This window comes from Engystomops pustulosus, chromosome 5 (genome assembly GCF_040894005.1).
Source record: "Engystomops pustulosus chromosome 5, aEngPut4.maternal, whole genome shotgun sequence".
Taxonomy (NCBI): Eukaryota; Metazoa; Chordata; class Amphibia; order Anura; family Leptodactylidae; genus Engystomops; species Engystomops pustulosus.
In genome coordinates this window covers 115,750,145-115,769,492 of record NC_092415.1, presented here as the reverse complement: position 1 = coordinate 115,769,492, position 19,348 = coordinate 115,750,145, and the positions used below count along the sequence as shown (strand labels likewise).

General features: G+C 44.6%; 1 protein-coding gene across 1 annotated transcript; it reads left to right on the top strand.

The window, feature by feature from the left end:
• Nucleotides 1-12,119: 12,119 nt before the first annotated feature.
• On the top strand, nt 12,120-18,719 carry LOC140134134 (posterior protein-like). The gene is made up of 3 exons (XM_072154769.1): nt 12,120-12,903; nt 17,990-18,388; nt 18,697-18,719. The coding sequence occupies exons 1-3, from the start codon at nt 12,120-12,122 to the stop codon at nt 18,717-18,719; spliced, it is 1,206 nt and encodes a 401-aa protein (XP_072010870.1).
• Nucleotides 18,720-19,348: the final 629 nt, after the last annotated feature.

Below are 19,348 nucleotides of genomic sequence, written 5' to 3'. Positions count from 1 at the left end.
TCCAAAATATAAAAAGAGAAAACTCATCTTACAACTTGTTATGCAATTTCTCCCGAGTACAGAGACCCCCGCCCCACATGTGGCCGTTACTTGTTTTATGGGCGCACAGCGAGGTGCAGAAGGAAAGGAGCGCCCTGCAGCTGCCAGGATTTTAGTTTCTTCATTGGCCCCTTTTGTAGGCTATAACATTTTTGTTTTTTCATTATTGGGGCCATGTGATGGCATTTTTTTTGCGGGATTAGATGCTTTTTTCAGTGTTACCATTTTGGGGTTGGTATCCAGTATTTGAAATATTTTTTTGAGGCAAGGAGTAGAAAAGCATCAATTCTGTACTGGATTTTTAACTTTTTTTTTTTTCGTGTTCACCAGATAGCCTGTTATCTTTATTCTACAGGTCATACGGGGATACCAGACATTAATATTTTTTCTTACATTTTATTACATTTGCCAAATATAACCTAATGTGGGGAAAAATCTATCATTTTTGCATTGCCGTGGCATAACATTTTTACTTTTTTGGCTACAGAGTTGGTTGATGGCTTGTTTTTTTGCGGAACATGTTGTACTTTGCAACAGTATCATTCTAGAGTACATATGTTTTCTTAATCACTTTTTATTGCATTTTTTGCTAGATTCAATAGGTAAAAATCATAATTTTTGTCGTATTTTTAACAGGTTTTTTTAACGGCGTTCATTGTGCGGGTTCAATAATATATTACTTTTACTCTACGGGTTGTTACGGAAGTGGTGATACTATATATGTGGGGTTTGTGTTATGATTTAGACTTTTTTTAGCGTTATATGTTTAAAAAATAAAGTAATAGATCAATAAAAATGCCCATAACATATAAAGATATGTTATGGGCATTTTTATTGATTTATTACTTTATTTTTTATTGAATAACACTTTTTTTTACTTTTTGACTATTTCCCCCATGGGACATGAGCAAGCAATCGTTTGATTGCTTGTTCATGATAATACTCTGCAATACTAATGTATTGCAGGGTATAAGCAGTGTCAGCCTATGCACATGCATAGGCTCACTCTGTGCCTTTAAGATGACATCACAGACGCCATCTTACCGGCAGTGCCTACAGGCTGTTTTGGGGTCCAGATCAGACCCGAGAGTTGCCATTGCAACGGTAGGCGCCCCACAAAAACGGTGCGGATGGGCCGATCGTGGGGGAAAGTCCCCCCAAAGGTATGTCAGCGCGACCGCGGCATTTAATGGGTTAAACACCTGCGATCGGTGCCCACTCAGACCATGGGTGTTACACTGGGGTGTCAGCTATTAGTTATAGCCCGATGCAGGTTCAGCTCAGATCTTGAGCTCAACTGGCATCAGCGCTGCGTCCGATATATCGGACGCTAAGTGCTAAGTCACTGAGCTCAGTGTCCAATATATCTGACACTAAGCACCAACAGGTTAAAGTAATTTTACCGGCACATATATCCTCACTACTGTTTTGCAACTTATGGATCTCCTTATCCACTACCTTACTGCCCCATACACTATCCACCTTAATGTCTACCAACATGTCCCCTCTCTGACCTGTCTACCCCTTCAGTGTTTTCCAATTCCTCCTCTCAAAATCAAATTATGCAGCAGCTGTTTGCTGTGAAAGGACTATGTGTAGTGTTACCTAGAGGATATCAAGGATACACTATAAATCACCAAGAGGTATCTAAATTAGCAAATCACAGGGTGAAATCAGAATTATTTAAAACCTAACTTTTATTAACCTTGATAAAAAACGTGTCCTAAAAACCAAACTTAAGGACCAAAGATGGCAAATTAAACAATACTTGCCATAAACACTGGCCATCCAATCCACATATCCACTCTACTTGTTAGAGCTGGAACCAAAAAGGGAAAGTATGAAACGGTCTTACCAGTGGCTGAGTCGTATACAGATGCAGGATCTGGGTCAGGAGGGAGTAGAGGTGGACCCCAGGTCAGGAACAGATGACAGCACTGCACCTAGAAGTCCCTATTGCTGTCTCTCCCTATACCCACTGAATTAGCTCCTGCCCTTACAAGGGCAGTCCCAAGGTCACCCTAACCTAGGGGTTAACCCTGGTAAGCCCTTATATGTTCCCTTTGGGACCTTGGGACTGCCCTTGTAAGGGTGACCTTGGGACTGCCCTTGTAAGGGCAGGAGCTAATTCAGTGGGTATAGGGAGAGACAGCAATAGGGACTTCTAGGTGCAGTGCTGTCATCTGTTCCTGACCTGGGGTCCACCTCTACTCCCTCCTGACCCAGCTCCTGCATCTGTATACGACTCAGCCACTGGTAAGACCGTTTCATACTTTCCCTTTTTGGTTCCAGCTCTAACAAGTAGAGTGGATATGTGGATTGGATGGCCAGTGTTTATGGCAAGTATTGTTTAATTTGCCGTCTTTGGTCCTTAAGTTTGGTTTTTAGGACACGTTTTTTATCAAGGTTAATAAAAGTTAGGTTTTAAATAATTCTGATTTCACCCTGTGATTTGCCAATTCCTCCTCTCCCGATCCCAGTTTAAATTCTCCACCACCCCTTCTAGGATCTTCTCCCCCAGCACAGCAGCCCCCCTTCCATTTAGGTGCAAGTTATCTGCGGAAAACAGCTTGTACCCCAATAAAATGTCAGCCCAGTGCTCTAGGAACCCAAATCCCTCTGCTCTACACCAGGATCTGAGCTTCATTTAGCTCCCTGAGCCCCCGCTGTCTACTCTGTGTAGCAAATGGCACAGGTAGAGTTCCGGAGAATACTACCTTGGAGTTCGTTTCCTTAAGCTTTGAACCTAATTCTTCAAAATTATTCTTCAAGCTCCTCCATCTACCATCTATTCTGTCATTGGTATCAACATGGACCACAACACCTGGCTCATCCCCAGCCCCTCCCAGTAATTTATCCACCCTTTCCACCACATGCCAAACCCTGGCACCAGGGAGACAGCAAACCATTCAGTTGAGGCGGTCTTGGCGACAAATTATTCTATCCATCTTCCTGGCTTATCTACACTCCCATCCTCCCTACTTTTGCAATTTTGCTTGGATGTTCAGAGTCGGAATTGCCTTTTCTTTTCTTGGACCCCTTTCTACCCCCTCTATTTACAGTAACCCAGCTACCCACCTGGCCCTGTTGGCTTACCTCTCCACCCTCCACTTCTAACCCGCTTATTGCTTGCTCAGTGAGCAGCATACTCTTCTCAAGATTGTCGATTGCTCGCAGGCATGCAATATCTTCCTCCAGCTCTCTAAGAGCTTCACGTAGAAAAATATGGCCACATCTGTTGCAGCAGTATTCACCCTGCTCCAGCAGTGTATACATGCGGCAGAGTGTGCACTGGAGCATGTCTCTACAAGAGACAAAATATTCACAAAATATATACACAATTTTATTACAAGATCAGATAAAACCACTTAATATACACAGTAAACATAAGGTGTACAATTAAGTAACGGTTATGATATAATCAGCATTAAACCCATCCACATAACTCCCATCCCTATAGGAAACAGGTGACTACAATGAACATGTATAAATACACCACATTGGTCAAATATTGTATCTAGTTCATAAAACAATCATATCATGTTCCAATAGTGGCTAAAAACAGCTATAATTAACAAAATATAGCAGAACCAGAAATCCCAGCATGTATCAATAAGTCAAACTTGTGATGAGGGGGGATGTGGGATAAATGTAGAGTTCATCTCTATAGGGATGGGGGTTATGTGGATGGGTTTAATGCTGGTTATATCATAACCATTCCTTGATTGTACACATTTGGGCAGATTTATCAAGCTGTCTGAAAGTCAGAATATTTCTAGTTGCTCATGGTAACCAATTACAGCTCAGCTTTATTTATATTCTGACTTTCAGACAGCTTGATAAATCTGCCCCATTATCTTTACTTGTATTTTAAGTGGTTTTAACTGATGTAATAAAATTGTGTATATTTTTGCAAATAACTTGTCTCTTGTGGACTTTTTACACACACTAGTTGTTTACATCATGGTTTTTCATGGTGTGGGTCCCTTTATATATGGGCCTTACTTGCTAATACCTAGCTAGCATAGTTGTGCACATATGACACCGGATGGGGAAGGCAGATAAAAACGTACCAGGCTAGTAATCAGGGGGCACTTGGAGCAAATAGCATCTGCATCAAACAATTACTAGACAATTGGTCAGATTATTATAATCTTACCAGTAGCAATGTAGATACTGTAATGTAGCAATGTAGATCAAAGCAATCAATCTGTCAACACGTCCCTTAACGACTGTAGAGATTAATATTCTTGCAAAAGGACTATCTTTTGTGCCTGATGTGAAAATTAATATTTTCAATTGGGTTAAAGACCTTTTCGCTAGGATGCTAAAATGGAGAAAATACTTCCAAACACATGATCGTAAAGAGTGTCTGGATCATGGTTTAGAGGAACAAGATATTCAGGGCTTTCTGGCTTTAGAGGCATTGGCAAAGGAATCTGCACGGGAAGAGGGACATGGTCCCTTCACCGATTTAAAACTGAGGAGTACAAAGGCACCACCGATAGGATGGATCCATATTGTAATCTACACTCTAACTTTTGTAAAGAAGAGAGTAGTGCTCTAAATTCTTTGCGGAATGACCCCTGTCTGATAATCAAATCATCAGACAAGGGGGGAATATCGTCTGTATGGACAGAGAAATGTTTAGAGAGATGTGCATGTCCATCATGAATGATGAGGAGTGTTATGGAAAACTGAAATCGAATCCCACTGTAGGCTTTCAGAGGGAATTAAAGCAACTGCTAGAAAGAGCCAAGCAGAATAACATCATTTCAGATACAGAATATCAATTTATGTATAATAGTCACCCTCAAATAGCTGCCTTCTACAGCCTACCCAAAATACATAAGGGGTATCCACCCCTGAGAGGACACCCTATAGTTTCTGGTGTTAATAACCTGACCCAGAACTGTAGCTGTTATTTGGACAGGGTTTTGAGACCTTTCATACTATCTCTGTCCTTATATGTAAGGGACACAATAGAGGTTTTAATCATCATTTTCTAGCTAGTAAGGGTATGAAATGAGTGAGAAACTTCCTTCATTGAAGGAGTATCCAATACCATCAACATAATCAATTTATCCTGGATCTCCTGCAGTACATTCTGAGCAATAACTACTTTCTCCTTGAGGGCACCTTCTACTACCAGTTTAGGGGTACAGCTATGGGGAGCTCCTGTGCTCCCACATATGCAAATCTGTACCTCAGCTAGTGGGAGGATAGGGCGGTCTTCGGGGAGGATCTAGTTGAATGGACACAAAATGTCCCAATATGGCTCAGATTCATTGATGATGTCCTATTGATTTGGACCTCAACAAAGGAGAATTTTGTGGATGTTTTTAACCATAATGACCTGGGTCTTAGATTTACCTCAGAGATCCAGGATAAAGCGATTAACTTTCTTGATCTAACTATAAAGAAGACAGAATGGGGTGTTCTAGCGACTACAGTGTATCGCAAGGCCACAGCCACCAATAGCCTACTACAATGGAACAGCTGCCATCCCTATCCCCTTAAAAGGGGCAGTTTTTAAGGGTGAGGCAAAATTGTAGTGTTTTTGGTGAATTCCAAAGGAAGGCAGGTGAGCTATCTGATCACTTTGTTAGACGAGGGTTCCCCAAAAAAGTCCTTAAAGAGGCATATCAGGTGGCTGCTAGTACCGCGAGGAGACAACTGCTAGTCCCCAGAAAATGTGAACAAGAACAGACTGGCACTCTGATACATATAATAACCAACACAGTGAAATACGCGAAATAATTTCAAATTATTGGAACATACTTCTGACTGATAAAGAGGTAGCAAAGTTTGTGTCTATAAGAGCGGCGATCACATATAGGAGGGGTAGAAATTTGAGGGATTTGCTGGTCCATAGCTTCCTGGCACCAACAAAATCGGATGGAACATGGCTGGATCGGAAACCAAATGACTCCTTCAAATGTGGTCACTGTTCAGCATGTAGACATATGAGACCATCTAAAGTTATTAGAAGTGCCCATACTGGAAAGGAATCCGATACTTTATCAACTGCTCCTCGGTTAGGGTGGTTTATCAGGCAATATGTTCGTGTCCGATGGATTATGTGGGGAAAATCTTTAGAAAATTTAAGACACGTATTAACGAACATATGAAAGATATCAAAGACAAAAATGACACCCCCATTGCCAAACATATGGCAGAAGCATCAGAGGAATTTGAAATGCCTGACTTTTCAAGGAATCGAACTGGTAAGACCGTCGCCAAGAGGTGGCGATTGGGACAAAGTTATCCATAAAAAAGAGGCTCAGTGGACTTTCAATCTGGATTCGGTATAACCAAATGGCATTAATGATTTTGTCTCCTATGCATGCTTCATAGAACAATAGTGGGAATGAAAATCAATCTCTTACACAGGACGTTTCTGGTTAATACAGGTGCCTATTGTAGGTGACACTTTGGGGGATATGTATCAGGACCTCTGCCCACCGCCAGTGGCGCAGAGGCCCTGAAATAATCGCAAATGCTAGCTTATTGCTAGCTTTTGCGATTATTTGCCCCAATCCGCCACCTTCACGCCAGTGGGGCGTGAAGTGGTGTGGGGGGGGGGGGGGCGCGGCCGACGCTGTCTCACTGGGATAATTGTCTCCACCCCTCGCCCCGCCCTACTGATCATGGCGGTGCTTGGTGATGATGCGGAGGCTGCGGTCACATGATGAATTGATATTCAGTGTGGTTGGGGTGGATTTGGCTTTTTGGGCATTACCCGAAGTGCATTTAGCACTACAAATATGGGCGGGCTGGGGGCGGGCCATGGCTATAATCTAATGCCAGGGGCACACTTGCACCGTGCGGCCAGGTGTCGATAAGTTTGTTTGAAACTAAATCTATAGACCTACTTTAACCCCTGAAGAACTCATGTCTGAGTGAATTACGTATAGGGTTATGAAGTATTAGGAATTTATGGTCTAGATGTAGTGACACTACAAGCCAGGGATCTGAATGGGGATGAGAATGACTAGATGCAATGAATAATGAGATACTAGTGCATACCCTTAGTTACTGATTTGCCCTGAGGCTTATGTGAAAATTAAGGGAGCAGTAGACAATGCACCTTAGTGACAAATACGTCTACACTAGCCCTACTCTTTAAGTGTTGTGTTTGCATGTGTTTTTTTGTCCTAGTGAGCTCATTTTAATAATTAAAGATTAAAGAAAAGATACGTTTTAGCGTAATCATTGAGTGTCTCCAAAGTATGCAGTGAATTAAATACCATTTCTTGAGACGCAAATAATTAGAACGTACTATTCACAGTGACTTTAGATACTAATTATGATGACACTTCCAACACTCCTTATACTAACTGGGCTTACAAGAATCACCTCACACTGACCCTATCACCCATATAAAGAGCTTCATGGTGGAAATGCTAAATCTAAGTGGCGGGGATACTATAATAAAGGAAAGCCCCTGGGTGTAAAGACAGGTGACCCCTGGTTGTGGTTTATCCACCAGGTAGAAGCCCAGTCACTGATCCCTATGTGGTCCTATAGAGATGTGGGCCACTTGTTGGTCGTTGGGATATATATTTGAAAACTCCTCCGGCTCCAGTACTCCTGTGTGACAGCCACATCTAGCCATGCATCCCGCGATGCAGTCTGCCAACGGCAGCATTTTTGGTCACATGTGTCAGATCATGTGATAACACAGGAGAGGGTGGGTGGTGATTCATTGTCATGGTTACATTAAGCATCTAATACTGAAAGCCTCATCATACAACATTAGTTAATGCAGGCTACAAAAGGTTGGATTATATAAATAATGCAGCCCAAATAATCCCTCTCACATGACTGGGTGGCCGGGTAGTTACCCTATCCCACCATTGGGATACACCAATACACCCCTTAAGAAGATCTTGGGACTAAGCTCAACAGTTAATAAACTGTTGAAAAAAGAAGGAGAGGCAGTGACTCTAGGGGCTCAAAATACAAACCAATAAGGGTATGGGGAATCAAGGAATCATTGCAGTTTAATGATATACCATGTTGATGATCGCTTACTGATCTACAGGAAACATGCACCTTGAAGCTGTTCATTTAGACCTCCAACCTCGGGATACGGTATTAGATCAATACCAATAAATTGCAACTGTTCAGAGTCACCCATATGAACTTGGTGTATGTGTCTCGCCACCAGTGTGTCTCCTTGCATATCTTATGTTCCCTAGATGCTCCCCGATCCTTCTACAGAACTTTCTGTAAGTTTTGCCAATGTATTCAAGGCCACAAACACATGTGGCCTTGTATATGACCCCTACTGATACACAGTTAATAAAATCACATATTACAAAGATTTTGCCACTTCACTATGGAAAGATTTCTTGGTCTGGATGTAGGGACACGCCACACAGTTGCCTCCGCACTTAAAGCAGCCCTGTGGTCTACAATCTAGCCATGATCCCTCAGGTTTGGGTGAAATGAAGTGCCTATGTACCACTCTATCTCTGATAAACCGTCCCTTCTTGAATGTAATCAGTCATCTGGGACCAACAATTTCCCTAACATCTTCATCCATCAAAAGAATGGGCCAAAGATGTTGCAGGATTTCTCTTGCTTTATCAGCCCCATTGTCAAATGTAGTGATAAGTCAAGATAACTGGTGATCTGTATTGTTATTCTTAGTCATACTTTCAAACAGTTCCGTTTGACCAAAGCTTGAAGCATGGCGGATCGCTGCCCAAAGGACTCTGTCTGGGTAACCCCTTTCAGTGAGCTGCCCACATAAGTCATTAGATTGGTTCTTAAATTCTCCACTATTGCTACAATTTCTTCTCACTTGTAGGTACTGTCCATTTGCAATGCCTCTACAAAGGGGAAGTGGATGGTGACATTCTCACCTCAGGTTCGAGTTTGTGTCTGTGGGCTTACAGAAAATGGTGGTCTCTAGAGTACCACCTTGTGTGGACGTTATTAGAACTTCTAAGAAGGTAAGTTGGTCCAAATCTATCTGATACGTGAACAATAACTCAATCTGATTGTTACTTCATTGATATAACAAAGGAACACTTCCGCCTTTTAAATGTCCAGGTATAGGGTATCTCCAAACAGCACAATATTCACCCGCCAGCCCAGTAGCAAGTTGGTAGAGGTGGGAGCACTAGGGCTCCCCATCGCTGTGCCCCTGAGGTGGTGGTAGATCCTTCCACTAAACAAGAAGAAATTATGTCTTAGCGAGTATTTGAGCAGATCAAGGATGAACTGATTATGCTTCCGGGATTGTATACCATTGCTAGATGGAATACCAAGCTCACGGCTCTCTTTCTTATCCATCCTCCTAAAATGTCTGCGCCACTTGCATTGTAAGACATTAGTGGAATTCACTAAACCACAGATGGGAAAAACAATGGCAATGTGAAAGAGCCCTCACAAAGAGTGTAGGTGATTTTTTACTTTTTTTTTTAAAGTGTAGATTTCCTTTTAAAAGGAGACATGGTTAATCATGGATTCTATAGATCAGTGGTTCTCAACCTTTCTAATGCTGTGACCCCGCAATACAGTTCCTCATGCTGTGGTGACCCCAAACCATGCAACTCGCATTAAAAACACAGTAAAATTGCAGCTTCGATGGCTTTAGGCGACCCCCGGTTTTGGTCATTCGACCCCCACTGGGGTCCCGACCCACAGGTTGAGAACCCCTGCTATAGATGGATCTATGTAAACTATTACTACTAAGTTACTTGAGCTATCAAACTACAGTTAATCTGAAATCACAAGCTTATCAGACTGACATTTTTACTATAACATATTGGGGCTCATTTACTAAGGGTCACAATCGCGCGATTCCGCCGGGTATCTCTCCAATTTCCGATTTGCGCCAAATTCCGCCAGGATTTTGGAGCATGCGATCAGATTCCGCCGGGTTGCATGCGGCAGAAATCGGGGGTATGGCTGTCGGAAAACCTGACGGATTCGGAAAAACCGCAGTATTTTTTTAAAAAAAGTAGCTTACCTGCACCAAGAAATAGAAGGTGACACATAGTGGATATTGGTGCACGGACCTTAGTGACTCCCTACCGGACCCGAATCAGCATCGGAGAACCCGCTGCTGAATCGCGACTGGATCGGGTAAGTAAATGTGCCCCGTGATGTTCCTATTTTAGTTTATGTTGATACTAATTATAAATGTAAAAAATGTACATGTATGGTGTAGAAGTGCGGGGAGCATATGAAGAGAGCTCATGGGCTGATTTGCTGAATGTTGCAGCAAACACCCAAAACTTATACCCATGGTCAGTGCTAACACTGATTGTGGGTACTAACCTTTCCATGCTGCTGCCGGCATTTGAAAAACGGTGACGCGTGGGCGCCGTCATCTTGATTCCTATCATTGCTCCCCCCAACCTCAATGGAAAGGGGGGGGGGGGCGCAGATCACTTGCGATGACAGCCTTTGGTCTTGGGAAGAAACACGGCTGCCTGGTTTCTGCAGATTTGTTACAATGAGCCAGTGGTTCATGTATAGTATTTGGTAGTAACAATCAGACCTTCAGGGGTTAATGTACCCTAGAAGGTCTAAGAAATAGTTTTTAAAAAAAATGACAAAAAAATGTAAAAAACCTAAAAGTTTGCCTTGTTTCAAAATGTCTGATCAAAATATAAAAACGGTTTTTGGAGGCGATGAACCCCATAACGGGAAATAGCGTGAAATCTGAAATGCTACTTGTACACCATTTCACATAACATAAAAACACTAATTTAAAAATATGTAATAAAAAATGTCACACAGTCCTCAAAATGATAGCAATAAAAATACCGGGTCATTTAGCAAAAAAATTACACCTCAGAAAGCTCTGTACACCATAGTATGAAAAAGTTATGAGCGTCAAAAAATGGTAACCATATTTGTTGAATTTTTGAAAATGTTTTAAAACACAATAAAACGTATATATATATTTGGTATCACCATGGTCGTACCGAACCAAATAATAAAGCAGAGGTGTTATTTGGAGTGCACAGTAAAAGTTGCTAAAACTTTGTGGACAGAGGAAGAACTAAGCCATAAATGCCTACATTGCCCCTAATAAAGATTGCAGAGACAGCTGCATGTGATTACAATGGACTGTGCTATTACACCTGGAGGCCATCGCCCCCTGGACATTCTCCCAGATCCTGTTAGAAACAAAGACTCAAGTTACTTGTCCTGCAAGGTTGTGGGATAAGAATGTATTGATTCTACATCATCATTGGATTGGCCAAGACAGTGGTGGAGGTGGGATGATGGGCAATGTGTGTGAGCTATGTGTGTGTGTATATAAGATGGTATACAGATCTTTAGTTAGAGCACTTCCTTCCCACCATCTCTCTATCCCTTAGTTAGTTTACCCTCTATGTATATTTCCCTGTATTGTACCCTTAATAAATCCCCTATAAAGATCCATTGAATATTGTTGTTAATTTAATATTAACTGGCACCCCAAAACCAAGCAGATTTTACATTTGGCACCCCAGTCTGGACCTGTAATTTAAATTCTACAGAGAATCCACGGCAAAATATCTGCGCTATTTCAATCTATGAACGGAATTTGGATCTTTGGTACAGAGGAAATCCTGGTAAGTAACAAGTTTTCATATTACATTACTAATTTTGATAATCCAGGTTGTTTTATGTGAATGTATTGGAAGTCGATTCTTGAGATTGTAGATTAACGTTAAGTGTGAGTGGTTGTGTTTTAGTGTACAGAGGTAAAGTTGTAGGAAAAAGTTTGTTCCTGGGTATAGCTGTACATTTTCCTAGATTGAATGAGTATAAAGGCATAAGCAGTGTGTAAAGTAGCCTTTCAGAAAGTTAGTATAGTAGGTAAACTGTGTTTGTTTAGTTTGTCATTTGTGTGTTTGTCATTGTATTGTGGTAACAGAGATGGAACTTGTTCAAAAGTTTGTGAAAAAGTATTCCTCTGCTCGCTACCATTCATGTGAAGATGGTTCACTAGAGGAGCAATATAAGGAGCTGATGATGCAGTGTAAGGCCCATAATGAGAAGTTAGATAGGAAAGTGCTCAGTAAGAGAGGGAAGAAAGAAAGAATGAAATTATGGTGTTAATTAAGATGAAAGAATTGGTAAAGGAAGTAAATTGGTACATACAAAGGCTCCAATGTAAGGAAAGTATAGACAGAATCAGTGACTCTGTGATTGAAATTTCTGCAAAAACAACTAGTGAGATGGATAATCTACAAGCAAAGGTGGATGAGCTGTCTTTAAGAAATCATGAGTTGGATAAACAACTTGATGAGTATAGATTGAGTTCTGTATCTACTGAAACTCATATACAGTCCTTAGAAAGGGAGATACATCAGAGAGACGTGTTAATTACCTCACTAAAGGGTCAGTTGTCTGAAGCAATGGCCCAACTGTGTAAACAAGAAGAGCAAATCGGGTCCCTCCAAGTACAGAACCAGACGTGCCATAAAGCAGCAGATGTCTGCATTGTCACACCCGGGAGTGATGAACACAATCTAATACCTGCAGATAAGTCTCCAACACTCACCATCCAGGATAGACTACATCTGTGTCAGGTTATTGGAGAATGGGATACAAATGAATCACCAATAATTGTATCCAATAAATTTGAAGCTGTGGTGAGGCAATATAACTTATGTAATAAGGATGCATGGTCTCTGCTCCAAGCATGGCTTCCTGGGCCTCTGGCCGCACAGTTGTCATCTACACACATGGGAGATGATGATAGTGGGACAGACGTAAGAAGGAAAGAACTGCAGCGTATCATGGGAGGGAGAGACATAAGGGGTGAGAATACCCTGAGAAGATATAGGTTCAGGACAGGTGATGACCCCCTTATCTTCTGTAACAAGTATCTGACCTTATTTAGGAGTGTTTATGCAACATCCCCCACCGGGGCCTAGCCCTTGAGGTGAGGCCTGGAGACAGTTGGGGCCCGCGGTACCGGAGTGGCTGGCGGTTGCGGTCTAAGCACGCTATTGTCACGGTGCTTGGTACGGGGGAACCGGAGGGCTGTCCTACAGCCTGGCAGGTCTCCAGCAGGGTGGTGTTGGCAAGAAATGATGAGGGAGAGGCTGCTATAGCCGATCTCCCTGGGGCAACCCCTTAATGTCCCGAGTGTGAGTCTCTGGGTGATGGACAGGGTGCCTGCGATGAAGGCAGCCGTATTAGCAGGGACCAGACGGAGACAGAAGTTGAAGAAAACAACTTACAGTTCTTTATTTGAACCGGCAGGAACCGCAGCAACGTGCCTTTAACAGGTAGATGGAGTGCTGAGATGCAAGTTGGAGGGAGCCTCAGGAGATAGTTCACTAGCCTGGATGTAGAGGGCAGGCTGGGAGGCAGCTGTGTCCTGGTAGGAAGCTTCAGCTTGTCCTGTAGGGCTTCAGGTATCACCTTTAAAGGTAAGATGATACCCCTTTTCCTCACTACACTAACTCTAGTCTTAGACTCCACTCTTCAGAGGCAGGGGCTAGGCTCTTCCTGCTCTGGTATGGGCTAGACAGAGATTACTCACTCACTCTAGGATTCTCCTACACTAGAATCTCTCTGAAAGAACTCAAAAGTCCTCCTCCTCTTCTTCTCTCTCCTGAGAGAGACTGCTCTGAGATCTGGGACTTCTCTCTAGAACATTCCTGGTCAGGGGGTTTTATTACCTTCCTTTGGTCAGGTGGTGGCTGCTCCTCCAATCACATCTCAGCTTACAAAGGGACAGGATGTAACACAAGACATTGGATGATAGATTTTACATCATACACAGATTAACTTCTGCCTTGCCAGGCAGGATTCACCACTGCAATATCCCCTATGTCCTATAAGGACCATGTAGTGTGATGTGATTACATGCAGGTGGGACGTATTCGCAAACACTCCCTCGCCATTGCATCGGCGAGGGTGTTGCATACCCCGGGGGCAATTAAAAGAGCCGCCCTCGGCTCGACTACAGATGGCTTGAGGGGGCAGAGGTGGATACGGGCACTTCTGGGAAGTGTGTAGGGACAAACCGCCCATGGTCCTTGAGACAGGCACCTGGGTTGGTGTCGGACTAAGACAAAACATGTAGCTGTATGACAGTTGGTCGCTGACGCCATTAAACCGAACTGTACAGTAGGAAAGGTGTGGTGTCATGTACTGTAATCCACTCCTTGCTCCAAGGCCTGTATATTTGTTATATCAACGCTTCTTCCCTGGCGGCAATTATATAGTGTGTATATCTGCATTGCGTTAGCATATGCGACACGAGTACCTCCTGACTGACATCCTTACCCATGTATGGGTGGCATCCAGGTGCTAACTCTGTAACACCCCCGGTCCCTGAAGGACCCGCAGTTTACGGACTACCCCCATGTGCAAACCTCGGTTTGAGGGATCAGGTAGCGGTCAGTGTTTTACACAAAAAGACGGTCCGACACAGCCACACTACAACCTGTAAAGCCTATGAAAGGGTTAATGCAGACTACTGGCTTGAAAATGGCTACATTGAGATAGCCGAAACGTTGCATGTTTTTGCCACTGGTGCTTGAATAAATACTACCCACGGAGTGCTGCTCTCCTGCTATTTCTCTTGCAGACTACTGGCAGATATGACAGTGTGCAAACAGGTGGTAAATTCACATTGGCTTAGGAGCCCAATGGGTACACAACTTGAACGTTACAAACGTTACAGAGGTAGATAGGCTACGCAGGGTAGCACGATAGTAAATGTCTCTTTTCCTGCAAAGAAAAGGCATAAAAAAGTGCAAACATAATGTCCATACCTAAAAAGGAAGGCATTAAGTGCAAAATGATAATAAATTACATGGCAACTTTCCACTGGTAGTATCTGGCGAAAGTCTCTCAGAAGGTCTTTATTAACAAAGTTCATCTTCTGGGTACAGCCCTTGATGTGAGGAAAAGTGCAATAAAGAAGCAAAGGGTCTCCTCTATGTGTAGAGGGACAGAGTCCTTTGAAGAAATTCTCTGCGGTGGCAGAGGAAGAGGTGCTATCATAGCACATGACAATAATCAGTTCAAAGTATGTCTCTTGACTGAGATAAATAGGGATGAGAGTCTCAGGAAAGTCTCTGGCTCTTTGGGGTAAGGACAGAAATAAATACACAATATGTACACATGGTACAGTACCTGAAGTGGGCTACAGCCCTTCAGGGGTTAGTCAGATGCACCTTCGCTAGGTTCAGCAGGGGCAGGATCCAAAGTCAGTAGGGAATCCTGTGCATCTTCAGCGGGAGTAGGTGCCGGCTGGGGACACCCGGTGGCAGTAGCGGGTACTGCAGGTGCAGCAACATCCTCCGGACCTTCAGGGGGAGGAGCACTGTCGCCCGGGGTGTCGGCTGTTCCAGCCGGGGGCTCAACTGAGCCAGGGACCACGGAGGGGTCCAGAAGAAAATAAACAGGGACCTGCGGCAGCGCCGCAGCTCCTTCCAGCTCCGGTTCTTCTGGGGCCGGGACATCACCCCACTGGTAACCGGCAAGTGGAGAAGTAGGCCTCGTTGGAACCTCCGGACAAGGTTCACTAGCCGGGATGTCATCTCCTACAGAAGAGCCGCGGGACCTGGCAATGCTCCCGGCAGGGGAGACGGTGGGGGTGGCGCCCTGGATAATGCCCGGCCCATGGATGGCAATGGGACCCGTACTCACGATTACAGTGGATGGGGCATTCACGTGGGTCACCGCCCGGGGACTCGCAGCCGAGGAGGAAGAAGTGTTCGGGGATTCCGGCCACTCGTCGTCCTCATACAGCTCGTCGTACGATGGGTAGCGGTCCTCATCGGAGTCCGGGATCCGGATCACACCAGCCGCCCATGGTCCTCGGGGCCGCTCGTGCAGGGAGAACTCGATGCACTCTCCTGGCTTCAGATTGTGCAGTCTCTCCGGCAAGTCAGGCCTCTTGACAGACCGGCGGGGAATAAATACCTCCCGTCCGGTGTAGTCCTGGGTGGCGAAGCCATAGCCACGTTGCTTATCGAAGAACCGGACCATGCCGGTGGTGCGGTTCTTTTCCACCCAAGCTCCAGCTGTAGACCGGCCGGCCATATACCGTTGGGCCTCCTTCTCTCGGCGTCGCTGTCACCTCGGCCTCGCTGTCACCTCGGCCTTGAGGCTGCGGAGGTGCCGGTGCTGGGGCTCGTGGCTCCGGTGCAGGCTCGGATCTCCTTGGGCGACAGGTAGGTGCCGGAGGATCAGGAACCGCCGGAGGATCAGGAACCGTCACAGCGGGGCTGACAGGCCGCACAGCGGGAACGGTAGGCCTCGGAGCAGGTGGAGCGGCAGCAATAGGCCCAGGCGTTGGCTCGGCTGGAGCCGGGGCCTCCCCACGTGGCGCCTCCACGTGGGTCCGCGGTACCAGCATGGTAGCCGGGAGAGGCACGAGGAACCGCCCGGGTGGTACCTGGTGCTGCGTCACCGTTTGGAAATACGTCCTGGTGACGAAGGCCCGGGTCAGTCCTCGGTGCAGCCGATGTCCAGCGGAGGGTCTCTGGACCGGCTGGGCAGAGACCACGACCATAGTCTCCAGTATTTCGTAGAACTCCGGCTGCTCCACAGGGGGGAATGGCGGAGGACCCCACATGGTGTTGACCTCGCTCTCCAAGATAAGCACGAGATCTGGCGCTTCTCTGAGGCGGGGCAGGAAGTCCGCCGCGAGCCAGTGGGAGGAGTCCAAGTACTTCCCGCCAAGAGCTGTGGCGGGCTCTAATTTTTCCTGCGCCACAGGAGGCGGGGTTCGCGCCATTCACGCGTGGGCGGAGTTTGGTGAGTCATCTGGACTTCCCGCCAGTGAAGGTTTTGGCGGGCATGAATTATTTGCTGCGCCACAGTTTCACGCAAATACTTGGGCCTAAACCCGGATGGCAGCAGGGTTAGGCAGCACAGTCTTTTTAATAAAGGAACGTCTTTAATGCCGTAATAAGGCACAGAAGTATCAATCCTGTTCGTGACGCCACTTGCAACATCCCCCACCGGGGCCTAGCCCTTGAGGTGAGGCCTGGAGACAGTTGGGGCCCGCGGTACCGGAGTGGCTGGCTGTTGCGGCCTAAGCACGCTATTGTCACGGTGCTTGGTACGGGGGAACCGGAGGGCTGTCCTACAGCCTGGCAGGTCTCCAGCAGGGTGGTGTTGGCAAGAAATGATGAGGGAGAGGCTGCTATAGCCGATCTCCCTGGGGCAACCCCTTAATGTCCCGAGTGTGAGTCTCTGGGTGATGGACAGGGTGCCTGCGATGAAGGCAGCCGTATTAGCAGGGACCAGACGGAGACAGAAGTTGAAGAAAACAACTTACAGTTCTTTATTTGAACCGGCAGGAACCGCAGCAACGTGCCTTTAACAGGTAGATGGAGTGCTGAGATGCAAGTTGGAGGGAGCCTCAGGAGATAGTTCACTAGCCTGGATGTAGAGGGCAGGCTGGGAGGCAGCTGTGTCCTGGTAGGAAGCTTCAGCTTGTCCTGTAGGGCTTAAGGTATCACCTTTAAAGGTAAGATGATACCCCTTTTCCTCACTACACTAACTCTAGTCTTAGACTCCACTCTTCAGAGGCAGGGGCTAGGCACTTCCTGCTCTGGTATGGGCAAGACAGAGATTACTCACTCACTCTAGGATTCTCCTACACTAGAATCTCTCTGAAAGAACTCAAAAGTCCTCCTCCTCTTCTTCTCTCTCCTGAGAGAGACTGCTCTGAGATCTGGGACTTCTCTCTAGAACATTCCTGGTCAGGGGGTTTTATTACCTTCCTTTGGTCAGGTGGTGGCTGCTCCTCCAATCACATCTCAGCTTACAAAGGGACAGGATGTAACACAAGACATTGGATGATAGATTTTACATCATACACAGATTAACTTCTGCCTTGCCAGGCAGGATTCACCACTGCAATATCCCCTATGTCCTATAAGGACCATGTAGTGTGATGTGATTACATGCAGGTGGGACGTATTCGCAAACACTCCCTCGCCATTGCATCGACGAGGGTGTTGCATTTACAACTGCCCCGATATGTCTCAGGATGACTCCGATTTCCTCTATTCAATGGCAAATCAGTGTAATGTGGATTACACCACAAAAATTGCCCTGAAGAACGCCACATCCCTAGAGAACTTTATTAATATACTCAGGGACTGGTGTGAGGAGTCTAACAATAGGGATGAACCATCAGGATATCTGTCTACAGAGTACAGAGCTAGGAGGACGACATATGTCAGGTATTGCTATGGATGTGGGAGGCCAGGACATATTAAATGTTTCTGTGATGTAAATAATGAAAACCATGAGACACATTATAATTCATTGCATGCAGAAATTGATGCCATTGAGCCTGAGACCATTGAGGAGGCCATGACACCTCCTGGAAGTAGCCACACAGAGACAGGTGAGGAGACCATGGCACCTCCTGGAAGTAGCCACACAGAGACATGTGAGGAGAATAAATCACATGCAAATAAAATCCCCAATACACACAGGGATAAGAAAGAACAGCCTCCCCCTCACTGCAAACAGCACAAGGAAGGTGCTAATGTCCCAGTGTACAATCCATGGGCAGGGCTGCCATTCTGGCTATTCTGGAGCTGGTCACAGATCGCCCTCCCCCTGCTAATAAACATTGTGAATAAATGGATTTGGAATTGTGTTAATGGTATGAATTTCTTGGTTTCTAACTATTTTGTCTTTCTTTTGTAGGCTGGATGTCTTGTGTCTTATGACTCCAGGACAAAGAAACTAACACTTTTGTTTTGTTTCTACAGGTTCCATTCTTTGATCTTGTGATTTACATATCTGTTTTAAGTAATGTTTGTGTGATAACGGTCATTGTGTTTTTGTTTTTAGGCAACAAGGTTGATTGTAGAAGAAAAAACTTTTCATTTTTTTAAATGAAGCATTTTTTTTTCTTGATTCAAGTATTATTTTTTTTTTTCTATACAGTGTTTGGTACCATTTTGTGGTACCAAAGGGGCATGATTTTAGAGAGTAATGCAGTATCAAAGGGGCAGACTATAGTGAATTCACATAAATATTTAATTTTTTTTTATAAGAAAAAATATATATATAAATAAGCAGGATGAGGATCATTTGATATTTATCTTTATTTTTTACCTGTTATGCATTTACCAGAGGACTGTAAACAAGACAGTCTCAGATACATTCTGATATGTAGATGTGTGCATATATATGTTTTTTATTTAAGGTTTTTCTCTGATACATTTGTCTCACTGGCAACTTAATTTTAAGTTTCTCAAACAAACTGCACACTCATTTATACCAGTAGAGCATCTAAATGAAGAACATAGGGTGTTAAAAGCAGCATTTAGTTTGAATTTTTGAATTTTAATTT

Bases quoted from the DNA above. Each gene is read 5' to 3' on its own strand.
- LOC140134134 (XM_072154769.1), top strand. From the start codon at position 12,120: ATGAAAGAATTGGTAAAGGAAGTAAATTGGTACATACAAAGGCTCCAA. The intron at 12,904-17,989 runs GTGTTTATGCAA...TGCATCGACGAG, and splicing joins GTATCTGACCTTATTTAGGA to GGTGTTGCATTTACAACTGC. The intron at 18,389-18,696 runs GTGAGGAGACCA...TTTCTTTTGTAG, and splicing joins AAGTAGCCACACAGAGACAG to GCTGGATGTCTTGTGTCTTA.